Source organism: Triturus cristatus, chromosome 7 (genome assembly GCF_964204655.1).
Source record: "Triturus cristatus chromosome 7, aTriCri1.1, whole genome shotgun sequence".
In the NCBI taxonomy this organism is placed as follows: domain Eukaryota; kingdom Metazoa; phylum Chordata; class Amphibia; order Caudata; family Salamandridae; genus Triturus; species Triturus cristatus.
Window position 1 is genome coordinate 1,693,236,773 of NC_140590.1, and position 18,461 is coordinate 1,693,255,233.

The window sequence follows — 18,461 nt, forward strand, 5'->3', positions numbered from 1 at the left end:
ACATAGAAATGTAATCCGCCTTAATAGTGTCTTATGAAAATTATGGACATAAAGAAAAGACCTTGATAATCAGTGAGTTCACTCGCATTAGATGGTCTGTCATTAATGACATAAGAGCCATGCTCTGTATGTATTGAGGACAGTCATATATTACTCCTATTCACTAGTACATTATGCGCCATCTTGAAATAGCCCTACAGGCTCTGAAGGTATCGAGCAGTCCTTAATATATGCAACATGACAGTAAGTAACAGAACTATTAAAGTATGGGGTGGCAGTCTGTAGATAATCTTATTGTGTAATCCAACATTTGAGGACACAAAAGACCATAGTTGCCAAATATTAAAGACCGCAATATGAGCCACCCTTGTTTTTTATATATTATTAGGCCGGTTGCCATTTTAGGGTTGACTTAAGACGCTCTGTAGGTGTTAAACAGGTTTCCAAGGCACTTCAATGTATCACAACTCTACAGAGACATTGCATGGTCGCCATTTTGTAATGTCCATTGTAGTATGTAGAGTGAGATCAGTCACTAATCCTAATCCTCTCGTTCATGTAGTATAGTAACAATGTTAGTATTAAGATAAACTGCATTTGGATTATTGTTTAGAACCCCATCTTCCATTGTGCAGTATAAGTTATCGGACAGTTCTTACAATATACGGCACTGCGATGTTAAATAATGCTGAGGTCGATGGGTGATATCTTGCTATGTGATCCGGCAATTGGGAACAAGAAAACAAGTCGCCACATATTGCAAACAGATGTGAGCGTTGTTTTATATTTTTAATTGGCCGCCATCTTGGGTGATTTGAGAAATTCTATGAATATCGGATGAGTTTTCCAAAGTAGTTTACGCAGCATGGTCCTAAAGTAACATTATAGGGCCGTCATTTTGTCCGCCATCTTAGGTGACTTAAAAAGAAACCACTAAATTTCAAACGACTTTACCAAAATTGTTTCTACAGCATGGTCCTACAGAAACACTACAGGGCTGCCATTTTGTAATGTCCAAAGTGCTATGTCAAATAACAGCAGTTGCTAACCCTAAATCTCTCGGTTATGTAATATTATTTGGAATAAAAGTATCAGATTAGACTATATTTAGACCATTATTAAGTAATTCAATTTTTTTCATTAGGCAACATTTATCACAAAGTATGTATCTACAAAGCAATGAGCTGTATTGTTTATCCATATATTAAATCCGTTTAGTTTGCTTAACTAGTGCTCGCGGTAATCGGTGGAGACTGTCTCCACGTGTAGTCTCCGTATTCAGTATCAAACTGGAGCCATTTTCCTGCATGTTTTATATGCACGTTGATAATTATTATGCATGTGTGCACGCAAGCCTACCACTTTGGTGGCCATCTTATAGTGGTTAATTTTCGTATGGCGCAAATAGCCAATTACTCTTAAGGAAAAGGACATGTTTATGCACGCATTTTAAAGAGGCTACTAAACCTCTGATTTCTCATGTATATCATGAGTTTGAAGAGAGAAAGGTATAGATTTTTCAATTAACTATGCTTGTTAACTGCAAACACGCAAAACGTATACCTTGGCGGCAATCTTAAACTGGGGTTAATTATGTAAAAAGTAATTTGTTGAAATAGTACAGACTGAGATGACTTGTATTTGTTCATCATTATGTTGGCAGACAATTCATCAATTGGCAGCCATATAGAAAATTCAGACCAAATACTTGATCTATAGTAAGTGAGCAGGTTCATAACCAGAGATCACACAAAAGGAACAAAAAACTTAGTCTTATCAATCTATATGGGGTGAGTATGTTCATGGTTCTATATTATACGAAGAATTGATCTTGCACATATTGTAATGATGTATTCTACCCTTGTCTTCTCTATTTTGAACAACATATCCAAAACACGTTTTGTTATTCATAGTTGTGTGAGGTCAGTTGTTACTATCACACAAGATTGTGATGACAGACATTTCATCGAAATAAAAGGATGAGGATAATTTATTAACAATCCTGTCTGATTGGTGGTATCACCCAATTCACAAAAATTTGTCCTGGAAGTATCTCATAGAAAGTAATGCAGCTCAGAGTTACTGTTGAAGCCTTGATGAACAGACCTCAAACTGCATATCCATCTTGCTTCAGCTTGTCGTAAAGACAGTTACCTACTGCCATCTCTTTCACAATTGCCAACTTGTTTGATTGCATGAATCCAAATTTCACTCCTGTCTAATGTGCATAGCAATAGGGTATCTTTCATTGCAGTGTTTGATGGCCCTTACATGCTCCTGTATGCTTATTTTCAGGCATTTTATACTGCTCTCTATATACATCTTATTGCAGGCACATCCAACTACATATACCATATGCGTTGTGGTACAGTTGATAAGACATAACCCGATGAATTACATTGGTGTTATACTTGAACTCTGTAACTTTATCTCTGCCTAGCTGACAGACAGAGCAGTTTGCACATGTATAAAAACCATTCGGTTTCTCAGGCAACCAAGTAGCTACTTGATGTTGCTGATCTTTGGTTTTCACATAGCTTGGGCATAATCTGTTTGATGGCATTGCCCCTAGGGCATATAATTTTAGTTTTTTTTTTTTATAGATTATCATTGCTGATGTATCATCTGATATCAGAATATGCCAATTTTTTGCCCAATATATTGAAGATATGGCCACTGTATAGATTATATTGAATGATAAATGACACATCCTCTTTTGTCTTGATGTTGTTTTTCCTTTTTCAATTTTGTCCATGATTACTTCTGTCGGTCAGAGTCTGTTTTCTGTCTAAGCCCTTGGCCCTTATTTCAGCTTTTTCAAGAAAATAATTGTTGTATCCACTTTAAAGTTCTCTTTGATATCATTCAGATTACAGAGGAAACATTCATCCTCACTACAATTTCTTCTTGCCCTTACCATCTCCCCAAATGGGATGGCCTTTATGTGAATGTGCACTTGAAGCATGTAAGACACTGTTACACGCGGTTTTGTTTTCTGAAGATATCACTATGGATAACCCCCTTTGTAACAGCACTAGTACACGCACCCCATAGGCAACAAGTTGGCCTAGTTTATGTTGCGCATTTGCTGTATGTGGTTTGGACAGACCTCTCGTAATGCCTGCCCCAGATGTTATGAGTTTGTTGTTTGCAGTCATCTTATGGATGTTGATTTTATTGCAGCACATCGGCACACTCAAATATACCCCTGGCTTCCGCACCCTGTGGTGCCCCCGCTCCTAGCGCTCCCGTCACCTAGATTCTGACACCAATGACACGTGCGGCCATAGTCACATGTGACATACTGGGTATGTACACGCCTACCCGACGCTATTCTATTTTTGCGTACCTTCAGAGACATTCTGCCGCAATCGCCCTCTTGCAGGAAACACACATGACTAGAGAGGAGTTAGACAAGCTGCGTAAACGCTGGAGGGGACAAATATACGGCACAACATACTCTGCACCTGCGAGGGGCACACTGATCTGGGTGAGGGCGGGTACTCCATTTCTTTGCACAGAATCAGTGATAGACCCAGAAGGCCGATTTACTTTCGTGCTAGGCGCACTCAATGGCCAACAAATACTGCTTGGTTCTGTGTATGCCCCAAATATGGACCAACCCAGGTTCCTGGCACAACTATCTGCTGCCCTGACCCCTTATGTCGGACTCCCCTGGTTGTTGGGTGGGGACTATAACTCTGTAATCGACGTACACTTGGATCGATCATTCCCTCTCCTCCGGGCGACGACGGTTGGTTCGAATGCGTGGGTGCTTTCTGACTGGCTGGCGCAGTGGGCGTTACTGGATTTGTGGAGAGCACTTCACCCGACCGACCGTGTATACTCTTATTACTCGGCGGTGCACGGCTTACATGTGCGTCTCGATCGGATAGTAGGGTCCCAATCGCTGCTCCTGCTCGTTGAGAAGGCGGAATACCTAGGACGGACACACTCCGGCCACAATCCCATGACACTTTGGTTGAATTGGGAGCCCGACAGACCCCCCGTACCCACCTGGCGTCTCCAAACAACTGCGCTGGAAGACCCAGAGTTCCGCACTTCCCTTGAAAGAATGGTTCACGAATACATTGAACTCAACGAAGAGTCGGCGAGCTCTAGACTAGTGGAATGGGATGCCCACAAGGTAGGTGTTAGGGGACACTGCCTGGGCGCGACATGGAACATCCGCAGACAGCTGTCGCTATCGCTCCGCCACATCGAAACGCGGCTCTTACGCTATGAGCAGGGGGCAGGAGGTGGAGACGAACACTCTGCCCAGCTAGAAAGTCTTGGGGCACAACACGCGGTCCTCATAGAAAAACTGCGGTGCCACAACTACACCGCTCATGTGGCCCGTACCCACGCCACAGGGGACAGAGCGGGGCGGCTGTTGGCCTGGCTACTGAAGCAGGAGGATAGACATACTCCTATAGGAGCAATACGCTCAATCTAGGGGAACCTTGTGTTTATGCAGAGGGAAATACACAAAGTAATGTTGGATCATTACTCCCAACTCTATCAATCAAAAGCACAATGCTCCAGCTCTGACCTTGAACTGCTCCAACTGCCCATGGCTACGAGGGAACATCAGGAGGCACTTAACGGTCCCCTCAACTTAGAGGAAATAGGCGATGCCATAGGGTCGATGGCCTCTGGGAGGACGCCAGGTCCGAATGGACTACCTGCGGAATACTACAAGGCCTACCGGGAGCCTCTGATGCGACACTTGCATGGCCTGTACACCACAGGAGCGCACATTCCCCCCCCCCCCCGCTGTCGATGCGGGAGGCCTATCTGGTGTCGCTGTTGAAACCAGGCAGAGACCCGGAAAGTTTAGGGTCATACAGACCATTGGCGCTCCTAAACATGGACTATAAAATACTCGCTAAAGTGCTGGCAGAGCGGCTGACGCCTGTGGTCCCTGGGTTGGTTCATGCCGACCAGAACGGATTTGCGCCCAAACGTAGCACTTCACTGAATCTGAGGAGATTCTTTCGAGTGGCCGCAGATGGGGTGAAGGACTGGCCTAGGGCGGGATGCCTGGTGCTCGACCTCGAGAAGGCCTTCGTCTGCCTAGAGTAGAATTACCTAGCGGCGGTGCTCTTGCGATACGATCTGGGCTTGGGGTTCCTCCAGATGGTCAACTTACTGTAGAAAAACCCCACAGTCAGAGTACGGTTGGGACCACATATATCCAACGCCGTCCCGATCCGTAGGGGCACACGACAAGGATGCACACTGTCTCCTCTTCTCTTTGCCCTTGCCATCGAGCCTCTGGCAGCGGCTACACGTGTGACGTTGGGGGAAGGCATACCGCTGGGAGACGCGACCCACCAGGTGTCATTATACGCCGATGATCTCCTTGTCTTTGTAAGAGACGTGGGCAACATACCGATCCAGTTGGAACACACGCTGCGTGATTTTGCCGCTCTTTCGGGCCTCCGAGTGAACGTCCACAAGTCCTGCCTCTACCCCTTTGGAGGAGACACACGTGATCCGGGCTATGTTTTAAAGGGCACAAGGGTGCAATGGAGTGCGGACACATTCCGCTACCTCTGTATCCAGATCTACCGTCAACCAGCGGATCTCTTCGATGGTAACCTGAGACGGGCAGTGACTGCAATTAGGTCACAAATGAAATTTTGGAGCACGCTACCCCTGACAGTCACAGGCAGGGTGGCGTTATCGAAGATGGTGGTCTTGCCCCGACTACTGTATTACTTTGCTAACCTGTCCCTATATATCCCAGCATTCTTCTTTGCTACACTCACTAAGTTGCTGCGGGACTTCCTTTGGGGCACTGCGCGTCAGACTAGCACTGGCGAAGCTATACTTGCCCACTGATCAGGGAGGACTAGCTGCACCCTGTTTTGAACACTACTACTTAGCTGCACAACTGCAGTGGATAGCCCGTTCGCTCGCTGATAGAGGGCGTGAAGACACGGCAACGCAAAGCCCCCAAACTCACTTGCGTCCATCACTAGACTTTTCCACCCGGCCTCCACGGCCCCGGTACCATCCCCCCTCCTTCTAGCGGTGGCTTATAGATGCTATCGTCGCAGCCTGTACCTTACTAAGTCGACGATCCCTTATGCACCGGCCATACCACTAGCGGGCTCCCCCTGTGGACCCAGGGTGCTGACAGCACGCGAGCTCGTTGACTGGCATGAAGCTGACGTACACACTGGGCGATCTGTATCGCGACGACAGGCTTACACCCTACCAATCTCTGATGGATGAACTGGGGCTCCCACCGGGACAATTCCTGAGACACCGCGCACTCATCGCTACACTGTCTTCCAAATGGGGGGGGGGGACTGCAGGAAGAACCACCGCAGCACCTCACCATTCAATACCTCCATGTTATGGGACGGGGCAGGCACCTGACCCGCTGGTTTGCAGCATCTCTTCGTGTCCATGCGGCGGTGACTCTGGACCTGCTGCGCCGCAAATGGGAGGCAGACCTGGATCGACCAATAGAGGACAGGGAATGGGAAAAGATGCTTAAAAGCCCAACACATATTCCCAGGAACATGTGCTTCAGGCAAATACAACTATTTATTGTCCACAGGGCATACCTCACTCCTGAAAAGATAAACAGATACTTTCACCGCATAGATGCGATATGCCCCGATGTGCGGAGGCGGGGGCGGGTATGATGCACATGTTCTGGGATTGTCTCGGGCTGCGCGATTACTGGCAAGCTGTAGGCGCTGCGCTGAACACCTGTACACACAGTCATACCCTTTGAATGGCCAGTTTACTTATTACATACTTTCCGTAGATCTAAGACCCTGACGGCATCCTCTCGTTTTCTAGACCTCGGGCTGGTGGTGGCCAAGAGGCTTCTCACCAGGAAGTGGAAAGCGCAAGACCCACCGCACACATGGGCATGGAGACATTCTCTCATAGCATGGGCTACGGCGGAGGGAATCGCTATTAGGCAGGAGGAGACGCTGGGACTACGAAAGACGCCCATCGCGGGGCACTGGGAGGAAATGCTCCAGGCCCTGACGCGTATCGAGGGGTCAGACCTGAGGGGCCAACCGAGGGGTGGGGTAGACATACTGACAGGGGGGGAGCGGGGCCCTGACGGCAAGTGCCTGCGGTAATGGGTAGGAGTGTATAGACCACCCGACAGCAAAGATGAGCTATAGCACGGAGGACCGATGCAGGAGCAGACCCTGAGGGGTTAAGACTGGGGGTAGAGGGGGATGAGGGGTGGAAAGTGACAGAGTATGACACACACACCTTAATGCTGATGTATGCTGCTGCTGTTTGTTTCGCTTCTTGTTTCTTTTTTGGTTTTTTTTGCTAGTTGAGTTTTTCGGTTCATCACACTTGCCTGAAGTTTTTGATCTGTCAAGACTGAACAAAGGGCCCAGGGGAACCAAGCCAAATACACATACGCTGTTACTCCTATGGAACTTGTACAACCTGCCGAGACCCAGTTTGCAGTCGCGCCTGCGGCGCCCACAGACGAACATCTGATATAGGCTATCCAGTCGCTATACAGTCTGCATTCGGTAGAATGATGGTTCACTGCAAGGTTAATTGTTTGTGTTATTTTTCATAATGCTGTATTCTTGTGGTACATAGCAGGAAACAAAGCAAAAAATTAAATAAAACAGATTAAAAAAAAAAAAAATCAAATGTGCTCTAAGGTCCATGCATGCAGTAGGGAATTATTCTAACATGAAAAATTTCAATGGAGAATTAGGAATAAACCGGAGTAATCTGTTCATTGTCGAGTGCAGGTACCCTGTCTAGGCATTTGACTGTAACACTCTACTTGTGATCTACGCACTGAGTTAAGTTAGAAACCACAGGTACAGGGTTTTGGGTTTGTTACATGGTTGAATGTTCAGGATGAATGGCACAGGCTTTTGGGTAAAAGGATTTCCCTTAACTGTACATACTTTATCACACAATGCATGTACGATCATATACTTTTCTGTGATTTAATTCCTTTTTTGATTTAATGGTACCAGTTGTTGTAATTACAGTGTATTGACTTGGGAGAAGAAGATAAATTGGAGGACTTTAAGAATGTTTTTATCAATCTTTATACACTGCAGAACAGATGTCCTCTAAAGAGCAGCAAAACTATATTTCTGATGGATACTTCTGTGAGAAATTTGGTTGTTGGTTAGGGATGTGAGCCCTTCTCAAGCAACAGTCGCAATCCTTGAGCCACAAAAGTCAGTAAATGTTCCTCCACTTAAACCTGTTGTAGCTTTGCACAAAAACAATCGGGATTAACCTGGAGGCAAAGTGTAAAGTATTTATAAAGCCCATCAAACACTAATAAAGTGAAAACACAAGATAACACATCCCACACCAATTTGGAAAAATAGAGTACAATTTAATAAATGTATTGACATTAAAACGAGAACAATCCAATCAGAACAGAAGATATGCAATTTCAAATATTTTTACAGCATCTTTCCACACCTACCTAATCCCTGAGAACTCGTTGCTAGCCTTTCAGCCAAGACTGCCCCCTGACTGAATAGACACAGTGGCAATCATGCTGACCATCCATTCAGGAGCCCCAATGGAAGGGGAGGCGAGAGAGGTGTAGAATAATCTCAGACTTGTTTAAAACAACTCAAATAACCTTGTTAAAAGATAAAATAACATTGTTAAAAGATGCAACATTGAACTTAAAGCAGTAGAGGGACTATATTACATGCCACCCAGGCATTCAGTTCATTCAAAATAGGGAAATGCATTAAAAGATACTTTATTGCTATTACCATACACCAACAAAGTTGCAACACCTGCTCCAAAATAGTAGTAATCCTCGGTTACCTTTTTTTTTTTTAAGGAAATTTCGAGTACCATAAAATATTGTTGGGGTACCCCATTCTGGACAGTGCAGGTATGGCACTGTTTGTGCTAGACAGGGTTGCATGATAGTCACAGATGGGAATTCTTAATCTGGCACTGCTTGATGAGGCAAAAAAGATCATTGGGGAGAGGGGAATATCCTACTCTCTTGCATTGTTTCTCTAGATTGTGGGATATATTAGTACTGGATAAGTTGTTTAAGTATTGTGAAGGGAGGGCACTTTACTTTTGAGGGTTTATAAAGGCCCTCCAATATTCTATTTTGCAACCCGCTTACTCTATGCACCCTGCTTTCCACTCGAACCCTCTACCTAGGATTAAGAGTCAAATTTATATACTCTGTCCTGCACACATGGAAGTTCTAATAGACTATGCGGGACACCGCCCTAGTAAAGGCCTTTCCTATGATATATTTAAAAATAAGATATGTTTTCAAATGTAATCTGATGCACTTACTACAAAACAATGGATACACTGTAGTTACTGAAGGGGGATGAGTTTGTTTGGGCTGGGGTGAATTTCTTTTTTTTATATAATGGATAGTTTATTGGAAACTGTACAGTTTTTAAGAAATGTAAATGAGATTACAGCTTGCTTGTAATGTGGTGTTAGTGGTATGCATGACTAATATAAAATTGTTGAAAAACAAATGGGAAAAGTTCCATTGTCTGATGCCATGTTATCATCTCGGGCATTGGTCCGTAACTGCAGTTAATTATAATTTGGAAACTTATCTTGTTACCTATTTAAACTTGCATAAATCAGCCCATCAATAGAACACCTTTTAAAATATTGCTGGAGGGGGCCAAGTGCATGTGCCCTTCCACCTGACCCCCACAGAACTCCTAATAACTAATTGCATCTGAATGTAGTTATATGAATTGTACTGCAGGCCACTTTTGAAGCAAAACACCATAAAGCAAATTTAAAAAATAACTTTTTTTGTTTATTTATTGTGCGCACTTACCACCATCCAACGTTCCACAGTAACAAATATGTAGTTACCAGAATACAGCCAAAGCCATCATTGCTTTTCTGGCAGAGTATAATCTCTGGATGTTGCAGCCACTTAAGAAAACTACATTGAAATCATTCATTTCTATAGCTGGAATGTTCTTAAAGAAACTAAGTCATATTCCCTCTTTTACAAAGGACCAATGCAAATAACTATTTAACCCTTCTCAAAAACTGACCTAAATACTGTATCCCAAAGACCACCACATCCTCCTGATCACTGTCCTGCCTATCCATCTCTCCCCTTGCTTGAATCCAAAGGTGTATACTTTCGTCAATGTCTTGCAATTTGTATCTAAGCAAATGTAATACTGGAACATGAAACCAGGAGTAAAATTCATCACCCTAGCTCTTTCCAAAGCATACATGAGAAATATGGGCTTATTTCTTTCTAGAAGGTGAGGTAATGGATATATTACCATATTCCAAAAGGCAGTAAGCTCCTCACATGCAGTTTACAAGTTGATCAGGACTGCTTGTGAAGTCTCACATCTATGGTAAGATTTCATCTGCTCAAGTATTCTGGACTCCCTAGTTACACAGGGTACAAAGAAAGGTAGATTACGGATTTCGAGCTTTTAGTTGACAAGCATAAGACCTTGATTGAGAGTCGTATTTTGAGAAATGGTCCATTTCCACCTCCTCTTTAGTATTACTTGTAGGTTTCACCTTCTCTTCTGGAGGGAAGGTTTAACACACAATGCTGTCTTGTGAGTCCAGGTCTAGTTCGATTCCACCTCCAAAGTAGAATCTCTATCCTCTCAATCCACCTTACAAAGTTCAGACTTTATCTCCAACTATTGAAAATGTTTCATCCAAGATAGCTCCATACTTCAAACGTTCGCCAGACATAATTAGCATTCATTCTGTGAAATTGATCTAAATCATACATGCTGGTTTCTCATAATGGCCTGAACTGTGACTGACGATGGACATGGTTTGATCTGCATATATCCTGCACTGTCTTTATAATAATAACTATAAGAACTGAACTTCCCTAAAATAAACAAAACTGCTTGGCAAAGGGCAATAAGGAAGTCCCTTTGCCTAAAACATGGGGATTTGGACCCTATCTGCAAAATTGGAACCGGAGTTGAGAAATGTTTCCTCTATTTTATTTGTGTAGCCCAGTAATATTTCAGCTCTCACAAGGCCCCGCTATCCTCCTTCAATGACCTGTGCAACTTCTCGAGGCAGGAGATGGGGTAAGCAGTGTGGGAGCACAAATGATCTTGGTGAAAGCAAGCAGCAAATGGAATGTTTCAAACACATTATAGCTTAGTAATATTTCCATCTTGTCAACATCGATTCTACATTTCACTGTTAGTCTAGGATGGTCACATTTCGTGCATTGCACCTTTATATCAACAGGAAAGCATCATTTCTAGGGGTAGTTTAAGTTGAATTTATTCAGTGTTGAGTTGGATGTGGTTGTATTAACAGTTTTATATCCTTCAATTTTACAATTTTAAGTCTTTTTTTTTTTTTTTTTTTTTTTTTTAACAAACTTAGTTTTTTTTTGTTTTTGTTTTTTTGTTTTTTGGCTGCTGCCAAACATGGTCATTTTGCACATAACGTCTGCATATCATTGCAAGCCGTTGGTATAGAAGGACCGCATCAAACCTGTTACATAGTAGTCGTCGTGTTTAACCTGAGACATTACACTCAACAATTAGTACTATGCAGTTTATTCTCACATTCTATGATGCAGGTCACCTAATAATATACTTATAATATATCAATACTCAATAACACCCCCTCCTCCCTTCTAACTCCCAACCCCCCCAACACCCCCCCCCCCCCCCCACCTTCCGGCTCTGGTAACGCAGCGTGTTAACCAAGTGAGCGTCTTTCTAGTTTAATTATTTTGCATATAGTTTCTGATCGCACTGCTCAGTCTATATACTGCAGGAGTTAATATACGTAGTACCGTTTTAGTTCGGTCACTATTGGGTATTTGGAACGGCTAAGGTAGTGTCCGGGTTGACATTTCTATATGCTTCCACCATTCTGTCCCAATCCAAAGAGATTTGGTTTTTCCTCAGACCACGGGCTTCCTCTCTCTGCAGCACCGCGTTTTCCGCTCCCGCCCATCTCAGGACTTCAGTATGCCACAGGCACAGGGTGGGGGCTCTGGCTGACTTCCAGCACATAGTCAACGACCTTTTTGCCACTATAAGTGCCAAGTCCAGAAAACGGAGCTGGACCTTTTGGGATGTCATCTGTCTAAGACTACCTAGTATGCACTCCAGGGCCGTGTTCCCCATGGGCAGGCGTGTTACGTGTCCCAATATGTGTGTAACCCCTCTCCAAAACACTCCAATGCATCCACATCATATGAATATCGGGGGCAATAATGTGCTGTTTCCGGGTATATTCTGTGTAGTCTTTGCGGGGTCAAGTAGGCTCTGTGTATAATCATATATTGAATAAACTTGAACTTGGCATTGCGTGGTATTTTCTGCAGATATTCCAGTATGTCCTCCCCACTCCCTGTCCGTTAAGTCCCGTCCTACATCTGTCACCCACTGTGTCCGTAGGGCATCTAATGGGATCTGGGCATGTGTACGGATACTGAGGTATAACCATTTAATGAGGTGGCTTCCATGTCCCATGTAGTACAGAGATTTGACAAGCTCATTCGTCTGGGGTTCCTCCAGTTGTGGGGCCCATTGTCTTTTAATATAATGTAACAGGGCGGCATGTGTCATGTATAATGTGGCAGGCGCTCCGGTGGCACGTGTAAAGGCGTCGTGGTCCATAAGTGTCCCATCTCCAAAAAGTGCCCCTATAGTCTCCACCCCTACATCCGACCAGGGTCCAAGCACCCTTTGCATTAGCTTACCGCTCGTCAATGGCACCCCGAACAATTGAATGTTAGTGGCATATCTGCTGCCCTTAGAGGTATATTGTAGCACCGTTCCCCAACAGTGTAGTGCTATCTGGAGGTGTGGAAGCGCCGGGGGCTCCTTATTATGTGACAACAATAAAGTATGTAGCGTTCCCTGCTCAATGTGCCTGGAGGTATAATCAATTTTCTGCAAGTTGCGCCCTGCAGCCAGTAGGACAGCCATTGGACCTGGCATGCGTAATAATACGCTCTGAAATCTGGAGCTCCCAGGCCGCCCCCGTGTGCTAATTTGGAGTTTAAGGCTTATTCGACGTCTTCCCGTACCCCATATCAAGTCTATCAGAATAGTGTCAAGTGTATTAAATGTCGTTGCGGGTATTCATAACGGCAGATTTGTGAAGTAATACAGAAGGCGGGGAAGTACTACCATCTTGGACAAGGCCACGCGGCCCATAGCCGATAAGGGCAACGTGGTCCAGAAAGTTACTTGCGATCGTGTTCCCCGGATGGCCTTACCCAGGTTGCCCTCCAGCATGTCAGTTTGTGAACGATATACGTTAATGCCCAGGTATTTAAAGGTGTGGCTGGCAACAGGCAACCGAAGTTCTCCAAAAGTAATGAAATCTGGGTGTATTTGAGCATGAAAGAAAAAGGTATTCGACTTCGATTCATTGATGGATAAGCCTGATATCAATTCGAAGTCAGCAAATATACGGGGAAGCAAGCCCAATCCCTCCAACAGGTCTGCCGTGTATACAATGATATCATGTAGCTGCCGATGCACCTCTTGTCTGGCCCCCACTGTGGCACTAATTGCCGCACCCCTGGACGACCGCCTCCATGGCATCCCACTCAACCAGTGGTGTAGTAGTGTGTCCATTTTCTGTGAAATAGTTTTGAATTGTTGTGGAGAGCGTGCTGCGAAACGCCAAGTCCTCTAGCATTTGAGGCCAGAACCTCCACGTGGGTACGGGGGGTCAGTATTCTACCCCAACTAAAATCTGTCTCAAGAGGGTTATGATCCAAAAAGGGTTTTGCTAAATGTGTGGAGTCTATGATTTGATCTGCTATCGAGGTAGAACACATAATCCTGTCTATCCTGGTGTGCAACTGAAGTACTGGGGAGAAGAAGGAATATTCCTTGTGTAGCGGATTGTGTAGTCGCCACGTATCGCACAGTGACCAACCCTTCACCCAATCACAAAGCACTGCTGCCTGTTTGTTAGCCATCGCGTCTCTCGAGGGGGGGGGGGGGGGGGGGGGGGTCAACGATCCAGGGTGGTGGACATCACTACATTAGTTGCCCCATATGAGCCATGGGTACTCTTCCCACCCCGCTAGTATGGAGTTCAGACTCATGAGATATTTATGTTGGTCATGATTGGGAGCATAAATATTTCCAAGTATAACCGGTGTTCCGTCTAGAGTACCACGTATGAATATGTACCTGCCCTGTGTATCTACTCGTTTGTCTAAGACAACAAATGGCACTCCCCCTCTTATCCAGATTGTCAGCCCCCGGGCGAAGGCAGAGTAATTTGTAGAAATGATCTAGCCCCTCCATTTCTTCCTCATTTTCACGGCCTCCGTTTCTATCCGGTGCGACTCTTGTAGGAAGAATACCTGCGCCCCTCGATGGAGCAAAAATGCGTGTACCCTATGTCGTTTGTGTATAGAGCCTAAACCCGGACGTTCCACGTGACAAATTTATATTTATCTAACATCTGCTGAGCCATTCACTTATGTGATTCCTCTACTTTGCAGTGGCATATGCATCTTGTGAGACTTAATGCTTTTAACATACTAGAGCCAAGTAACCCCCAACCTAAACACAATACCAGGTCATGCCTACACCCCAAAACAGGGCAGACCAAACAAATTGAACAATAAACAAATATACAATAAACTGTAGCACTTGCAAAGTGGGGACTGGCAGCCACAGCCATCGTGTAACGCAGCACACATCTTGGAGCTCCCTAGAGCCCGAGCGTATCATGTAGGATATTACATTTATCATAGCAACTTGTATATAAACAATGCAAAAGGATATGTAAGTTGGGGGGAGGAGGGGCAGCGCGCCGGCAGCGCTACCGTTCTCGACAGATCATAGCTGTACGACCCTCATTGTCAACTATCATCCCAGTATCCCGTCTCAGTTTGCGGTGTCACAGTAGGAAAGTGCTAAGCTGCTTTCGGAGTTGGAGCGAACGCGTACTGTGTTACGACGATTCGGACAGTCTGCGGGAGGAGCTGTCTCTGAAGGCACTCGCAGCCGCCAGGGCCATTTCCTTGCTTGTCTGGGCCTGTTTCTCTCATAGGACCAGGAAGCAACATCCCATTTGTGGACTCAGTCTCACGTTGTGATCGCCGGTGTCTCACATTTCCGGGTCTACGGGATCCAGGAAAGGACCGACCCGAGAGCTGTGTGGGTTCCATCACTTCGAGCCACTCTTCGACGTCCTCCGGGCTCTCAAAGAAGTATGTCTTCTGGTCATAAATTATCTTCAGACGAGTGGGAAACAGTGCATACTTGAGATTCATGGTGCGTAACTTTCTCTTTACCTCTTGAAACGAAGATTGTCTTTGTTGCACCAGCATTGTGTAGTCGTGGTATAGTGAGATTTGACAGTTTTCAAACTGGATCTGCGTTTTTTCATGTGTTTTCTGTAGTAGCGTATTGCGGTCCCTGTAGTTGAGAATTTTCACTATTAAGGGTCTCGGCTGAGCTCCCACTCTAGGCCTGCCTGTGGGGATCCGATGCGCCCTCTCAACGCAAAAATAATCTGAAAGGCCCCCCTGGGCCACATGCGTGCGAAACCAGCGCTCCGTGTAAACTGTCGCATCAGTTCCTTCGCTTCGTTCCGGCAGCCCTATGACCTGAATGTTATTGCGTTGTGCTCTGCCCTCCGCTTCCTCCACTCTGTCCATCAATCCCGTGACCTGCTTTTGAAGGGATTGGAGCTGGTTTGCATGGTCCTTGTGCTGCAGCACTGGCTCTTCAAGTGTGGCGCTATGTCCCTCCACCGTGTCCGCCAGCTTCATGTGGTCCGCTTTCAGTAAGGTAAAACCAGTGGTGAGGGTGCCCATTTGCTGTTCTATGGCCCTCCTGGACTCCCGGACCTCGTTAAGTATTAAGTCCAGTTTATGCTGTGCCCCCACATCTGTTGTGGAGGGATCGTATTGAGTGATTGCATGCTCAGGTGTATATCTTCCCATTTCTTTGGAGTTAGTGGCCGCTGCTTCCTGCGTCCTACCCTGTCTGCGGCCCATCACTCCTCGTGTCTTTGGTGCGTCACGTCCTTCGAGCGAACGATATGTGCGTCCGGGAGCCCAGACTAGCCGCAGCGGCTAGGGCAGTGACCTGTGGGCCGCAGCGCCAAAATTCCCCAGTCTACTCACGCTGTGCAGGAGATCTGTGTACACCTTGCACGAGGAATCCCACTAGGCAGCCCACCACAGGCCTCATTCAGCTACACAACCTACTGGGCACTCTTGACCGCAACTGCGAATGCTGGGCAGGGCAGAACTCCTATGCTATAGTGTTCACTGCCGCAGGCCCAAGTCCCAGGACGCACGTCACAGGAGACTGTCTTGGCAAGACTCCCACATACCGCTCACAGCAGTTACTGATGTTCGGCGCGAGTACAACTCCCCGTGAACGCTGCCTGCAATATGCCACTGGGTAGAGAGTACCAGTCTCAAACTTTGGGGGGGGGGGGGGCTCCGGGGAGAAAAGCGCTCGCCGGATGGCCACCGCTTCAGCTACTGTCCCTGCCCCGTCCCCCGGAGCATCCTCTGGTCTACTAGGGGGTCGCCACGGTCATAGATCAACTACAAGAGGGAGGGCAGGCTTGAACCTTCCATTCCAGACCTCCAGGTCAGGCCATAGTGTAGAGTCACAGCATCAACCCCCGCTGTCTCACAGGTAAGTCAAAAAGAGTCCCCTGGCAGGGGCGAGATGCAAAGTACAAAGGGGGGCCCCCACAACGTAACCTCACCGCGTCGGCCCGGTCCAGGCCCGCGTAGCGCCCCAGCAGGCAGCGCCAGTGAGGGCCAAGATCATTCACGGCTCATCCCGTTCCGGGGCCGGAGGTCGGGCCCTCGACAAGCCACTCGCTGCTCCGCAGGGTAGTCGCACACCCGCCATGCATTAAACAGCGTCGTTCAGGCATGCCACGATTGTCGGACAGTCGAAGGAGGTCCTCGCAAGCGCCAATGCCGAACTGTGCCACGGCTTGGTCCATCCCCCTGCAGCTGTCTCCCGGTCCCGCAACCTCCGAGAACCAGGATTATGTTCTTTTCTGATATCGGCGCGCTGCTCACCCGTTGTGCTGTGTTTGCGGCTGATTTGGCGCTGCAGCTATCAATCGGGATGTAGTAAAAAGCAGGATTATTGAGCCCGCGCTCCGGAGCCCGCTCAATACACAGCCGCCATGTTCGTGAGCTGGCCACGTCCCCAATTTTAAGTCTTTAAAAAAAGAGATACTCATTTTTATTAATCATCGAATTGCAGCCTTGGATCTAATGGGTCATTTGCACTAGGTGCGGCAAACAAGTTGGTGACAGGCCTGCCAGATTATTCCAGAATATAAGTAAGGAGCAACAATAGGCCCCTTCAACCACCAAGACCCCAGCTGACTGATTACAGAAGAGATCCAGTACAGCTGTATTAAAGCTCTCAGCAAGACCAGAATGTGTGAGAATTGCTTCCAAGCATAGCCACTTCACACAGGTAAAGGCTTGCACTGCATCCAAGAAATGCACTGCCTGGCTGTGGCCCTATGATGTTGCTTTATTGATTTTGCGTACTACAGTCTCCATGAATAACCCCAGAGGAATTACATGCATCTTGTCTGTTCCCACCCACCTTTGCAAGTGTGCTATTAAGTGAAGGAATTAATTTGAGCTGTAGCAGTTTGTTTGGATCTATCTCATTGTACTAATTGGGTCAAACCTCTCTCCTCTCACCCCCCACAGGTACGTCTTTAAGCGACTGCGATTCCTGGGGAATAAGTTGGTGTCCCAGGGTCTGGCCCTCTTCTTTCTGGCTGTCTGGCATGGGCTACACTCCGGCTACCTCATTTGCTTCTCCTTAGAGTTCCTCATTGTCACAGTGGAGAGAAAGGTGAGTTGTAGATGAGAATGGCAAGTGGAGTTGGGAGAAGTGTCTTTTGTTGTCGTCTTTGGGCCTATCTCTATTACAATGTCTTCTCATTTGATGGTGATGCGCTGGGTCACCTTTCTTCAACAAGAACCTATTCTAGATTCACATGAGCATGCATCATTCCTCCGTCTAGGGGTTGTGCCTATACATTTTTTTTTTTTTTTTAAAAGCATCGACAATCGACTGAGCTGATGACGATGAGCATAAGATAGACCCCTACCGCCTAAGCAAGAGTTCCCATGTAGTGGGATCCAAGGTAGCAGGTCTGAGTCTTAAGCCTCTGGTGTTTCCGACTACATATGCAAATAGCCATATTGAACCTGCTACCTCCAATGGAAGCTTGAGGACAAAACCAGGAGGTGGAGCGGAGTGATTGAAACAAACAAAGGACCAGAGCTATGCAGACCCTGTAGTGTCTTTACTCCGAGACTGCCCTCATATTATCTTGATGTTGTATATTGGACTGAAAAGATTGCAGACAGACTACTACAGAAAAGTAGTATTTAACAGCCAGTTGTCATTTGCTGAAGTAGTATATTTGAAAAGCTGTTTCAGCAGCAGGTTTTAATGTTTTAA

The 18,461-nt window shown here is 46.1% G+C and overlaps 1 protein-coding gene across 1 annotated transcript in view; it reads left to right on the forward strand.

Moving 5' to 3' along the window:
- LPCAT3 (lysophosphatidylcholine acyltransferase 3) overlaps positions 1-18,461 on the forward strand; it is a 178,474-nt gene that overhangs the window by 115,481 nt on the left and 44,532 nt on the right. Inside the window, exon 10 of the mRNA XM_085619889.1 lies at positions 17,699-17,846. Within this exon, the coding sequence (XP_085476015.1) occupies positions 17,699-17,846 (148 nt within the window). The remainder of the gene's footprint in view (positions 1-17,698; positions 17,847-18,461) is intronic.